Source organism: Halyomorpha halys, unplaced genomic scaffold, assembly GCF_000696795.3.
Source record: "Halyomorpha halys isolate HHAL.00 unplaced genomic scaffold, Hhal_1.1 Scaffold66.1, whole genome shotgun sequence".
Lineage (NCBI taxonomy): Eukaryota > Metazoa > Arthropoda > Insecta > Hemiptera > Pentatomidae > Halyomorpha > Halyomorpha halys.
In genome coordinates this window covers 1,153,869-1,167,817 of record NW_027112997.1, presented here as the reverse complement: position 1 = coordinate 1,167,817, position 13,949 = coordinate 1,153,869, and the positions used below count along the sequence as shown (strand labels likewise).

General features: G+C 30.5%; 1 protein-coding gene across 10 annotated transcripts in view; it reads left to right on the top strand.

The window, feature by feature from the left end:
• scalloped (TEA domain transcription factor 1 homolog scalloped) overlaps positions 1 to 8,021 on the top strand; it is a 688,296-nt gene extending 680,275 nt beyond the window's left edge. For 5 of the 10 annotated variants that reach the window (XM_067050639.1, XM_067050641.1, XM_067050637.1 and 2 more), the window contains 4 exons: positions 90 to 155; positions 903 to 1,069; positions 1,157 to 1,391; positions 1,906 to 7,944. In XM_067050639.1, the coding sequence (XP_066906740.1) occupies positions 90 to 155; positions 903 to 1,069; positions 1,157 to 1,391; positions 1,906 to 2,019 (582 nt within the window). In that variant the 3' untranslated portion in view covers positions 2,020 to 7,944. Of the gene's footprint in view, positions 1 to 89; positions 156 to 902; positions 1,070 to 1,156; positions 1,392 to 1,905 lie in introns of all 10 variants that reach the window. The other 5 variants (XM_067050644.1, XM_067050642.1, XM_067050643.1 and 2 more) reach the window with 2 other exon arrangements.
• The last annotated feature ends 5,928 nt before the right edge of the window (positions 8,022 to 13,949 follow it).

Here is a 13,949-nt window from a genome sequence, read left to right as displayed (position 1 = left end):
TATTCCTTATTTAAATGTTGTTATTATGACAACTCATTCAGTAAAATATTTTAATTATTAATTAATATAAAAACTATCAACTTTTACAGTACCACAAACAGCATTTGTTTGTACATATTGGAGGAGCCACAACTTACTCTGATCCCCTTCTTGAGGTAAGGATTTTTATTATTATGATAATATTTAATGTCATATTCTAGATCCATATCCAAGTTAAGGATAATTTTCATATTATAATTAGGTTAATTTGCATAAGTAGAAAGCACAGTTATTTTTCTTAACTTTTATAGTTTTTTAATATTAACGAAAAATGGCGATAAATAAGAATAATTCTGAAATATTTAACTGTAGGCTGTACTGTAACATGAAAGTACATTTGCCACTCTAAACCATGTAGAAGTGATGGAGTTTTCTTAGTAGACACATATAACTTGCAGGACCAAAGATATTATGGAAGGGATTATCTTACTTTATCAGGGTAGGAGGTTAATAACCTTAGCTTTCCAGGCCAATAGTTTTCCCCTGGCAGACTCCTACCTTAGTAATTTCTAAACTCCATTGTGTGCAACTTCAATGATTAATGATGCACATGGATCCACTTGACTACTCTGGCACTCATGATGGTCTCGAATATTATTCTATAATTGGCTGCTCCTGTACTTCATATGTAGAGTTATTTGTAGTTACGTTTATTACATAGTACTACATGTATATCTTAAATATTATGCTGGCTTTTTATAAAATTACATAATTTTAATTGAATAAATATTTGATTTAATTGTGAAAAAATGTTTTTACAAAAAACAATTTATCAATTTTGCTGTTTAATTATTTTAAATTTATTAGTTTTATTACAAAATTCAAAAAAATATACTTATGAATAATTTCCTCTATTTTTGTAGGCAGTTGATGTCCGGCAAATATATGACAAATTTCCTGAAAAGAAAGGTGGTTTAAAAGAATTATATGATAAAGGGCCCCAAAATGCCTTCTTTTTAGTAAAATTTTGGGCTGATCTCAATACAAATATTCAAGATGAAGCTGGTGCATTTTATGGTGTCACAAGCCAGTAAGTTTAATTCTTATTGAGTATTTTTGTATAATGTTAAATTATTTAATATTAAATTTTTATTTTTTAACTTTAATAAATTTATAGGTATGAAAGTAATGAAAATATGACAATCACATGTTCAACAAAAGTGTGCTCATTTGGAAAACAAGTTGTTGAAAAGGTTGAAACTGAGTATGCGAGATTTGAAAATGGTCGATTTGTCTACAGAATACACCGTTCACCTATGTGTGAATACATGATAAACTTTATTCATAAATTAAAACATTTACCTGAAAAGTATAATAAAAACAGTGTGCTGGAAAATTTCACAATTCTGCAGGTAATATTTCTTATTATATTTTGTTAAAAATATTACATTCTCTTTCTTGTTCTGATAATATCTTAGGCAAAGTAAATTAAACTTATAGGTATTAATTTATATTTCTTCCAGATTATGCTATTATTTGACATTAGTGTTTAGGAATTAAAAGTTTATTTTACATAAAATATTTCAAACATCTGACTCTCTAAATAATTAAAGATATCAAATTGCTTTTTAGACCATTTGTTTTACCTTTTATAATCCTACAAAATGATGTGCATATAGATAGGGGTCATCTACTAGCATCTTAGTTTAAACATATGTCAGGTGTGTATGCTTCATCAAAGTGTCAAATAATGTGATATTTTGGAAGAAAATATAATGCTTTTTTCCTTTTTTATGACTTTTTCCTATCAGACCAGTTTTTTTTTTCTATTTATAAAATGTTTTCGTGCTGTCTTGAAATGAACACTCTGTATAAATATATAAAATATTATAAATTAATGTTTGATGTATATTATTTTTATTGCAGGTTGTCACCAATCGAGAAACACAAGAGACATTATTGTGCACAGCATATGTATTTGAGGTTTCAACTTCTGAGCATGGAGCTCAACATCATATTTATAGATTAGTAAAGGATTAATTTCTTTTCCTCATAACTTTCATTGTAAAATATCCAGATCATTTTTAATTTTCAGTGGTTTTGTCATTATTATTATTTTTGTTTTTGGCCATTATTTTAAATTTTAATGAGCTTGTTTCAGATCTTTGTATAAATAGTTTCAAGGAAGAAAATTAAATGAACATGTAATATTTTCTGAAACTTCTATTTGTTATAAAAAATATATATAATTTTTAAAATAATCTTAATTTCCCTTTTATGTAATTGTTTTTCTTACCTAAACATTTTATGAAATTAATAATACAATTTTTTTTCATCAATGATGTCAAGAATACTTTTGAAAATTATTTCTAGAATGTCACTTGCAATACTTACTTTTTCATTTGATATGGGAAGGGTGTTAAGTTCTGTTTTAATTCTGAAGTTCAGAAATGCAAAAACAAAAAACTTAATGTTTACAGTAACATTAATAACAGTATCGATAGTTTATCATTATTGCAATGATAATGTTCTCATTATTATTACTTTTTTTTTAATCTTGTCTCATATCAAAAAAATGCAAGTACACTTTTGTGTACACTTATGCATAAATGAAAATGTATTAAAAAATTCACTCTGAAAGAATTCATTAAATTTTTAACACAGAGTGCCTATGTCTCCTTGTATTTTAGCTTTTATTCTATAACAGTGCATTCTTCTAGGTGTAATATTTGTATAAGAGAATTAGTTATATTTCTTAACAAAATAAAGTAATTCATTTAAAAAACAAAACAGCTATAATCATAATTGTAGTTTTAGTTCTAGAAGATTTTGGGGGGATTTTTAAATCCTATTCTTATTACTAACTAAACCAATAGTAGATTTTAAAAATATATATATTTGTCAAAAGAATAATTTGAAAGACAAAGCAGTATTTTAGTTTTTATTTTAGATAGGATACCAGCAAAACTCTTTTTTAAAATATATAATTACAAATTCTATTGAGTTAAAATAAAATATAGAGGTTCACAGGGTAAATATGACTGTTTCAGGAGTAATTAATTACTGTATTGATAGATATATTTTTATTATTCACTATATTTGTTGAAGATAGTCTAGATTAAAATATTTGTATTTGTTTTTAATAAAGAGTTTAAAGTTAATTTTATATTCATATTATTTTGAAATTAATAAATATAAAGATCTTAAAGAACCGAAACCTTTTTTTGATATGAAAAAAATCATCCACTCGAGTGAGCACCGATTTCAATGAATAAGAGTTTTTTGAAAATTTAGACAATAAAAAGTGCCAGGCAAAAGCGTCTAGTGACAATACATTCACAAAACAAAATCATTCTTATATTACATATGCAAATATTACAAGATAATGCATTGTTGTAGTAGTTATAAATGGTCTAAATATTGTATATATTGTGAATATTGAAGTAGTATGAAAAATTCAGAAACCAGTATAGTCTACTGATCTCCTGTTTTTAAGTCGTTTGTGACAAAACAGTGAATCTATAACCGTATACATATGAATGCTACATATGTATATAATTTATAGAATTATGCATATGTTAGGCTATTTTTGAAAATATATGTTTAATATTACAAAGCACATTTGATTGCGAAACCTTTTGGCTTCTCTTGTAGAATAAATCCTTAAGTGTTTGTTAATCCTTGATGCTTTTTTTTTTTATGTGAATATTAATAAATGTTTTTATTTCAGCAGGGTGATGATTTGCTAGATGCTCTTTTTTTTTCCTTTTTTTTTTTTAAATGTTAATTTACTAACAAATATTTTTTCAGTAAATAATGATGTGTAGTTGTTGACCCAATCCGTTTTACCTAACCTACTTTAGTAGATTCATCACCCTAGTATAAATAATAATAAAATGCATTGTGGATTAACAAAAAATCATTTTGATACTTGAATATGGACATTAAAATATATGATTCATACAAACCTATTTGATATGTGGAGTGACTTGGTTAAAATTATCTTCTGTGAAGGTAATTATTACCTTATAAAATCTGCTATATTTGATTGTATAGTCACTATCATACCAATTGTAAAAATTACACTGGCCATATCTGACTGCCATATCAAACATAATGTTATTAATATTGTTTTTCTTTTGTCAGTTTAAATTTCAAAAGAAATTAAAAATGAAAAATTATATTTATACTATTTTCCTCTATTTCCCTTATTTTATTAAATTGTTATTTTTTATTTTATTTTTTTATTTTATTTCTAAAACATTGATTGAAATAGTTGTAAAACAAGTTTTATATCATTTATAATAATTTTTTTCATTAATAATTTTCAGTCATGAAATGGACTTATTTAGTGCAATTATGAATTGGAATATATTTTTATTGTTCGTCCAAAATGTACCTTAATTTATCATAAAATTTTATTTATGTATATGTTGATGATGTTTATTTAAGTAATTTAATTGCTTTATGTTGATTTATTTTTCCAAATATATTATAATAGATTAATATATTGTTTTTATGAATTATATACAAAAATTTATTAAGGAAAATAAATTGATCATTTCCGATGCCAAACATAGGTATTAAATTTATAAATAATTCACTGAAGAGATATCTTTGGTATAAACCATTTTAATTACATTGTAAATATTTTCCCTTTTATTTTATTTTTATTATTATTTTTTTTTTTCATGGTGTTTCAAGATTTTCTATAAATTAATATATTGAAGTCTCTTATGATATTTTTGTTTTCTTGTTTAAATTTTGCTTAAATATATTGAGTATAACATAATGATGGATTTGTGAGATTAGTAATTATTTAGAATTGTTCCCATTTTCCGTTTAGTGTTATAATTAAAATTTACTTTTCACATCATAAATGTTAATTTATAAATGTATATAAATATGTTTCAAATTGTTTTAGTATAGTCTGTTATAAATTTCTATTTCTAATTTTATTTTTAGATACTTGAATAGAAATGAGTTAAAAATTTATTATCTGCTGAATTTCAATATTATATATTCATCATACCATAATTAATTTTACATGGTTTATGAAATTGAATATTTTTCAAAATCTTACATCACAAATAAAATTATAGTCACAATTTATTATTCTGGAAAAATTATATTTATTGTGTCTGATTATTTTTATTTATTTTTTTTCCTCCTCACTATTCTGTTACTTGAAATCTAAATCTAAATTTGATTTTTTTTTCTGTATTGGCAACATTGCATACTGATTCCCTTTGAAAATTATTCAATATTATTAATACACAATCATGTTTCAGATTAGTATGCTGACATGGCAACTATATCATGTGAAATGTGTCATTAGCATTTAACAAATTTTTAAAAAAATGTTTCTTATGAAAACTATATTAGTTCATTCTTTGGTACTTATGAGTTAAGTACTAAAATTGGTTTTAGTTTATTTTTAATGATGTTCAGCATTGAATTTTGCTTTTTAAAAAGAAATAAATACAATATTTAATTTGAAAAAAATGTATGTAGAAATATTCCTTAAAAACAAAATGAAAAAGCAAAATTAGATGCTTTAATTTCTTCAGTAATGTGATTTTATTTTAAACATATATATGTATTAATATGTGTGTCTGTTACAATGCTTCTGAATCCATCTCTACCTGGCTAAAATAAAGAGAAAGCAGAAATTCATGGAAAACCTTCCTGCCTTAAATTTTGAGTAATGTATATATTAATCGCCAGAAAATGAATATTCATGGACATTTAGGCCATCCTTTATTCTAAGTAAATTTTAAAAATTGATTTTGTATGTTTGTGATAAAAGTATTTATAATAAGCAAAAGAAAAGTGAGGAAAGTACATTGTTTTCTTTACAATGAGAAATTTCCTCTTCTGAATTATTTTTATGGCTTTTTCATGTTTGTGCTGTAATTAATATATAATTTAAACCAAATCCAGACAGCATAATATTTGTATAAATAATTTAAAAAAATTATGAATATTCTGTGACTATTTTACTATTAATGATTTAATTAATAAAAACAGAAACATTTTTTATTTCCTTTAAAGTCACTTCCAAGATTAACTGATTTTTTGAATATTTATAAATATATACTAACATGTTTTTTCCTGTAAAAGACCCTGATAAAGAAGGAGAATAAAATAAATTTTATATTCAAACAATTAGAAAAGAATGTAGTTTAGTTATTTTTGTATTAAAATAGGATTTATGAAACCAAATCTTTCATATGATGTTTTGTATCATTTCTAATCACGTTTTTGTTTATTGTTAATTTAGGTTTCATGTAGTAAAGAATTTTGTAGTTCAGACGTTAGTCACACAGAATGTGTATATTTGTTAATAAAATAAAATGTGCTGTGAAAATTACGACAGAAAAGGAGAAGAAAATAATTTGAATGAGCTTGCTAGGCTATTGCCCACCAATTTCATAACTTAGATTATTTCAAAGTGGTGGCATTGGTGGCAGAGCCATATTTAATAAAACAATAATTCTATATTAATAATAATTATATTAATTGGATTTGAAATTACATGTATTTAAAATTAGATTAATATTCATTACAAAAAATTTAGTTTATTGGTCTAGGAATGATGTTTGCTTTGAGCTATTGTTCTGTCACCTATGCGAACAACCATATACATTTTTCATAATTCCTTTTCTTTCTTTTTTCTCAACTTGTTAGCATTCATTTTTTTATCAGAATAACTTTCAAAAGCAATTCTATACCCAAATAACTTTATAATTGAAGTCACTTGTGAACATAATGGTAAACAAACAGAAAGTTTAAACTCCAGAGAGAAATGGGTTGAGTTAACTTAATTCTTTTGACCATACACAAAGGCCATGTAATATTAATAGTTCTTCCTAGCCATAAGCTAAGGAAATTGGCTCTGATAGAAAGTAAATTTCTGTTTTTCTTAGCAACTTTAACCTTTAGGTAAAGTAGGTATTTACCATTCCTCCCCCCTCTTAGCCACAACTAGGACCCTGGTTGTTACACTTTCCTAATCAATGAACATTGATTAACCGTCACTTTGTGTTCCCTTTTTGATGTCGACCCCTTGCTCTTTCTGTTATTTCTCCTGCATTATCTATCCTATTTGTTAATTCCCAATCTGATAGCATGTTACTATTGTTATCCATTGATCGTTCCCTTCTCGCAGGAGGAGTCCAAGAGGTACTTCTCCCTTTAAGATCCTAGTACAGTTTGTCCTTTGTGTCTTGGTAACCCAATGAAAAGAGGAACTCTGGATCATCACCAATCTATTCATCTGCTGGTGTGAGATTTTGATTTCATTTAAGGAAAACATACCTCTCTACATCAGTATCACCTATTCTTTTGGTCATTATCACTGATTATCTGAGATCCTACAAGGTGTCCATTATGCATCTAGAGCCAGTCCAGGCACAATCCTGTGGACAACTTCTCAATTATTTTAACGATTTCGTGGTCACTTATTTCACTACCTCTTATCTTCACTCTTTTCTCTTCCAGTTAATGTCTCACAAGATTGTAAAAGTTAATAGGGACCTCAAATATTTTAGCTGTTGTAATGTGCTACCACACTAAAGAGAACTGACGGTAGAACTTAGTTCAAAAAAGAGCTACATTGTATATTTTTTTCCCCTCATTTTGATATAATGGTACCCTATCTGCATGGCATCTAGAGTTTCACTTTTAGTAGATGTATCTTACCCTTGGATTGCTCTCGCCGAAGAAGATTGCCCTACTTATCATATAGGCGGATCCACAAAGTTTCCACTTGTCACAAATGCTTGGTTAACAAAAAATAGTAACGAACTTAGTATTTACACTTGTGTGTTCCAGAGAGGCAAACATTGTCAGACTTGTTTCAGCTATTACGTTTCATTTTCATTAAAAGAAGGAACTTTATAAAGATAGGAAAAATAAAAATAAACACAAAAATTTAAAAAGTAGGTGGTAGATGATAATAATATATTAATTGTACTAGATAAATTTTACTTTTGATCTAGAAGATTTATCTGATATATGTTAATTTAATTACCCAGATGAACAATGTCTATAAAATTATGTCTGTACTTTGTTAAAGATAAAATAAACCCCAAAAGTTAATTGACAAAATTTAAAACAATGTATTTACACCAAATTGATAACATTTAAAAATATACCACAATCTTGAACTAGAGTTAATTGATTTCAATGGTTAAAGAAATTCTTTAATTAATTAAAACTTTGAGTGTACAAATATTTATCTGTTGACAATCCTAAAACAATACTGAGTACAACCGCCTGTCAAAATGACTTTTAATTTGTTTCCAAAAACTGACACTGGACGGATTGGTCACAATTCAGGCCAACTTATACCAGTAAATCCAAAAAACCTACCCATACACACTTCCTGCAAATTTGCCACAGTTTGACAAATGTGTTGCATCCATAATCTTATGTTCCCCTTTACCACCCCTCATCAAGAGACAGATGCAGGAAAGATAGGTGGTCCTGTATGGCTTGGTAAGCTAATAGTCCTTACATCTTACATTGAACAGAATTTTGACATCAATAATTTTCAATAACCTAGTTTAAATATAGAGAACACTATTCAATTTATATAAGGTCTGCAGTCATATACCTTACACTTTTCGAAATAGGATTACCTAATGCATTTTAAATATATTTAATTATTATTGTTTTTATTAAAAAGAAGAAGTTTATAATGTATAAAAAAAAAAACCATTATGAAGCAAAAATTAACATTATTTAATCGATGACTTCTATTTCCCTAGCAATACTCGATGCAGTTAGCACTATGTATTTGGTGTGTAGGAACAAATATTTTGTTAACTAACATGACCTTTAAGGTGGAATGGTGCTTTGATCAACACATTCACATTCCTGTATTTTAATTCATCAACCCTAGCATTGTTTGTCAAACACTAACCTTCTTGCGAAATTTTGTTGCTGTCATTGTTGAACTGTAGCAATTTTGTGCTCTAAAAGTTTAAGTCTTAGTGAAGCATCCACCAAAACGTTCTGTCAAACACCCTTAGATCCTCTATATCATAAAGAAAAGCCGATTGCTTGGGATTTGATTCTAAAGCAACTAGTAAATCTTCAACATTTGAATGAGACTCCATTTTGTGTTGTTCTGAAAGCTTTTGAAAGTTCTGAATATACACAAGTGTAGTGTTCCAAGATGGAATAGGCTCATGTGGAAGAATAATAAAATTCTGAAGAAAATGTTTCTGTGTAATGATCATCAGTTTTATTGTCGAGCAGCACATAAATCCCTACCTGGGAGAAGTCTCTGCTATCTTCACAACTTAAGTATTTTCACAGCGTCCTCCAGAGTGATTGCCTGACATTTAAATGCTTCAATGCTGCAATCACCTGTAGCAAATTCTGATACCATTTCAGTTCTACAGACTATGCTTCAGGAAGTGATGTCCTTGTTGCTTCCATAATGTTGGCACATCGAGGTGGGAATGAATGCAAAGCTACTACACTTTTCATAATGCTTGGAACCAACATCACATCAAGCTAAGTTGTATAAATACCTATGCCAGCATAAGGCCTCCTTTAATTACTGCTCAAGGTTACTGTAAGAACAAATCTAAGGAACAGATTACCAAGGCTCATCGGTTACTGGAGCTTTATGATGTCACACTTGTTCATCAAGTGTGTTGTCAAAGTGGTGTAAGGTATCTCACCAGATAATGGGTGTAAGTAAAGTCAATTTACACTTGTTTTTCAGGGCAGTCCTTATTTCTATAGCCACTGATTACTTGTCAGGACATGTATCTTACATTTTATTTACTTCTTACTATACAATTTAATCGGGAGGTCCATTTATTTTATTGGAACATAAATCTATAGCATTTAGACTGGTGCAGCCCAGAGCTTGCATGAGAGCCTTACTGATGGGGCTATTCCTTATCCATACCATCCGTCCAGTAGGTCCCACCTTCCTGGTCCGGATGTTTCCTTTAGCCTGGTCAGCACACAGTAGAGTGGGTCAGGCCCACCACCCCTTGCCACTCTCAGATGAACTCGTTGAAGAAGGGATAGTTCTCTTCTTCTATCAGAAGCCTTTGTCCACATTCTGATTTGACAAAAGAAATAAATGAGCTGATGAGCACAGCGGGCTCCTGTATGTCTAGGTTTATGAATGTTCTCAAAAATGATTCGATGCACATTTTTTAATACCTAAAGGCAAGCGATAGCCTTGGACGTTTTACAGAGGAAAGACCTTAAGAGATGATGAAATTTCTGCTGCAGATTGGGGTTCACCATCAACTCTACAATGCCACCGTTCTTACTCATCGCTTTCAACAAAGTACATTCCATCCGCAGAATCGATTTCCTCTGGTCTTGGCAACATGTCCACTGCAACCCACCGAATATTAGTCATGATTTGGCAGATAAAATTCACCCACCGAATTCATATAGGGGTGGAAGTCTCCGGCTTCTACTGAAATGCAAACCTAAGTGGTTTATGGTTCGTCCAAATGGTGAAGAGGTGATCCTCAACTTGAGACCCAAAATACGAGATCGCTTGGTGGATAGCCAAAAGTTCGCAGTAATACGTGATGTAGTTCCTTTATGCTTTGGTAAATACTCTAGAAAATAACCCATGGAGTGAGTACCAGCGCCTTTCACCTTTTGCTGAAGTGTTCCTTCCATAGGTGAACTTCAAGGATCGCTTACAAGTACTAAATCCGCTTCTGGTTTCGGATGTGCTTCGTTGCTTCTTTGTAGCTCTCGAATGTTCTGATAGACTGCTCTAAACAATTGGTGCCTTGTCTTTTACCTCTTAGAGCCCGATAAATATACGTTTAAAAATGATTGTTCTGAAGTTGTGGTGGGAGTCAACGTCTATCGAAATTCATTTTTCCCTGGAAAAGAAGTAGGTCTACAATTGTAGAAGGGCGTGGATTCTGAGTAATTGGCTCAACTTCCGGTAGCGGCGTGATACCATGATACGTAATGTATGCCTCTTGGAGAAGTTAATAATTAAAGTGGTGCTGCTGAAGGAAACGAAAGAGTTCATCCAAGCGCTTTTGTGCTGGTTCTAGTCTGCGGATCTGATAAAAATGCCGCCCAGGCAAGCATAGAGAAAGTAGGGCGATATCCAGAAACCTCTGAAACGATTGTGGCGCATTTTGAAGTCCAAACCACATACGGACAAAAGCGAAGAGATCAAACTAATATTCTAATAATATAATATATAATAATATAAACTAATAATAATCTTCGAAAGCCTTAAACCCCCATCCTTCTCAGGAACCATATGCAGGGGGGCTAACCCACTGGCTGCGAGCAGGTCGAATAATACCATTCTTTATCATCTGTTTGATCTCTCGTTTAATTGTCGTATACTTTTCCGGATGCGGCCATCGTAATTTTTTTTTATGGAATCTATCCTGATAGAACAAAGAGTTCTCGACCTGCTCCTTAGATAGTTACTGTTAAAATGACCCCGCTTTCTATTCATAGAACTTTAATGCAGCTATACTTTCCGTCAGCTTCTATAGTGTAGTATGTAACCGGTCTTCGTAGTTGAAAGAACGGGATGTCCTCACCACGGTCACTTCGGAGATTTGGGTCTCATCAATTTAGGCTATTCAGTCGGCTAATGCAAAAATGCTTCTCTAAATCCTGCGGATAGTGTAGCGCGATTTTCATTCCATCTGGGAATCTGCCCAATCAAATAGACTTTAGTAAGTACTGGGTAACTAACGTACCATCCAGCTTCTGGAAGTCTCTTAGGTTACATGAAGGCTAATGCGCAACAGTCTACTCATCTAAGAGTCGGTGAATTCACCCTATTATCTATTTTTCCGAAACAACGCATTAACATTTCTTTAATCTGGGTCTTTTTTAGCCGAGCGGGTTAAAGCGCTCTTAGACTGGCTCATACTGCAGTCAACTCTTATTTCTGTGGATCCTGCGAAATGAAAACTTGACCCCTAACTTGGTTAGAATAGGGTGGTAACCTGTACATAACCCCGCCCCCAGAATTGGACAGGAAGGGGGTCATAAAAAAATATAAAATAAACACCATGTATTTAAGAACTCTATAAGGTACCACCTCCAGGGAATTTTTTGGCCAAACCTCTCGCATGGTTTCTTGGTTAAACTGAGGTATGATGTACTGGAACTGCTTTAAGCTACCTTTTTCTCCATATAGTACTAGAACTGTCTAGATGTATATAATAGTAGACGTTGAAGCCGTCTCTAAAGGTTGCGGGATTAGTGCTCTTCCCTGCCAAACGTGAGGAGATCAAATACTTCATCTGACTCCGTTTATTAAAATATAGACACAAATAGAACAAAAAACAAATGAGCATGCCGGTCGAGTAATGGGGGACGAACAACTCCACACTACATGAGCCGCTGTGACCTCCAAACAGGAAGCCAGTCTGTGCCGTGTGTATATGTAGATTATACGGTTCTGACTTTAATTTAAGAAGTAAGGTACTCTAAACCAAAAGACCTCGACAATGCGTGTTCATATACAGATTAGGTAGCTGGTTAGGAGATCAATTAACAGGATGAGTCTTACTAGAACTAGCCAAAGTAAATCATCGAACGAGGGAAACTTCACTTCGTAGGGAACAAGCCTAGCGGTTGTGAATTGTTGTAGATCAGGGATGGTCTTATAACAAAAAAGCAGATATATGTTACTGTAATGGATACTGAGAGTGAACAGACCCAAAACAAAGGAACAGCCTGGTTGTCCAATGGTCTGAAGCAGTTTTGTCATCAGCAGTGTTTTTTTATTCATTATTATATTCACAAAGTATTCAGGTTACAAATAAACAGTTTTAATTACAAATCAAATAATAAAACCAATTTTCTACAACACAAGTCTTACGGGAACTAGCCGTAGGTTCTTGCACGAAGGAAACTTCACTCTGCAGGGAACTAGCCTACAGTTGCGGAGGGGGTAGTAAGTCCGACAGGAACTAACAGTAAAGCATTACGAAAGGAATAAAAGGTATAGGATAGAGGAGGTGACCAATAGGATTTAGCGTAAAAATAAAAAAAACAACAGCAGATACATAAAAAAATAATGGAAGAATATGCTGATCCAAATGTGTCTATTTACTATTTCCCAAGAGGTACAGAAGATATGGTACTCAGAGGTAACCAATCTGCTAAGAATGCAAATGGTGAAAGACGCGGCCTGTAAGAAATTACTTTACTGTGTATCAGTATATTCTTTTATTTACATTTATTCGTTGAAATAATATACTTACAATTATGATAATATTTATATGGTTTATAAATTATATCAAATATGGTTTATAAACAATCACTAAAATTGAAATTTTTTAATCACCACAATATGCCTTCCTGAGACAAGTCTACCCACTCAAATTTAAAACCTTTCAGCTTTTGAATCAGCTAAAGAAAAGTTTAATCCACTCCAAAATGGACGGGCTGAATCTAGTTTTATTTGAATATGGTTTTATATGGATTTTTTCCTATCTGCAGCATTTCTTTTAATTAGTAGTTTTAACTGGTAATTCTGTTATATTTAATAATTTGTTGTAATGATATGATAATAAAATTCTCTTCAATATTGAAATATTGTAGGTTTTAATTCGACATAGTATTTAAACTCATATTTTACTTTTTTCTGCCATATTTAATGCGAGAATTTAAGGCACATAAACTTAAAACTCGTAGATCATACATGGTTTGAAGAGTGATTCTGCACCACGTCCACTTCTCCTTTTAAATCACCTCTTATCCAGCTAACCTAACCTAATTGAACCGCATTGCTTGAGGCTTCTATTGTTCTTCCGCCTCACAGCTTAATTGACGCCTGGACTACCTACAAAGTTCAAAAATTTCCAATGACTGTAAGATACAAAATAATTCGAGAATTTAATTCTTATTCTGAATAATTTAACTGCATTAAATTTTAAATATTCGATTAATTTTTATAAAAATAAAATATAGAGTGATATTTG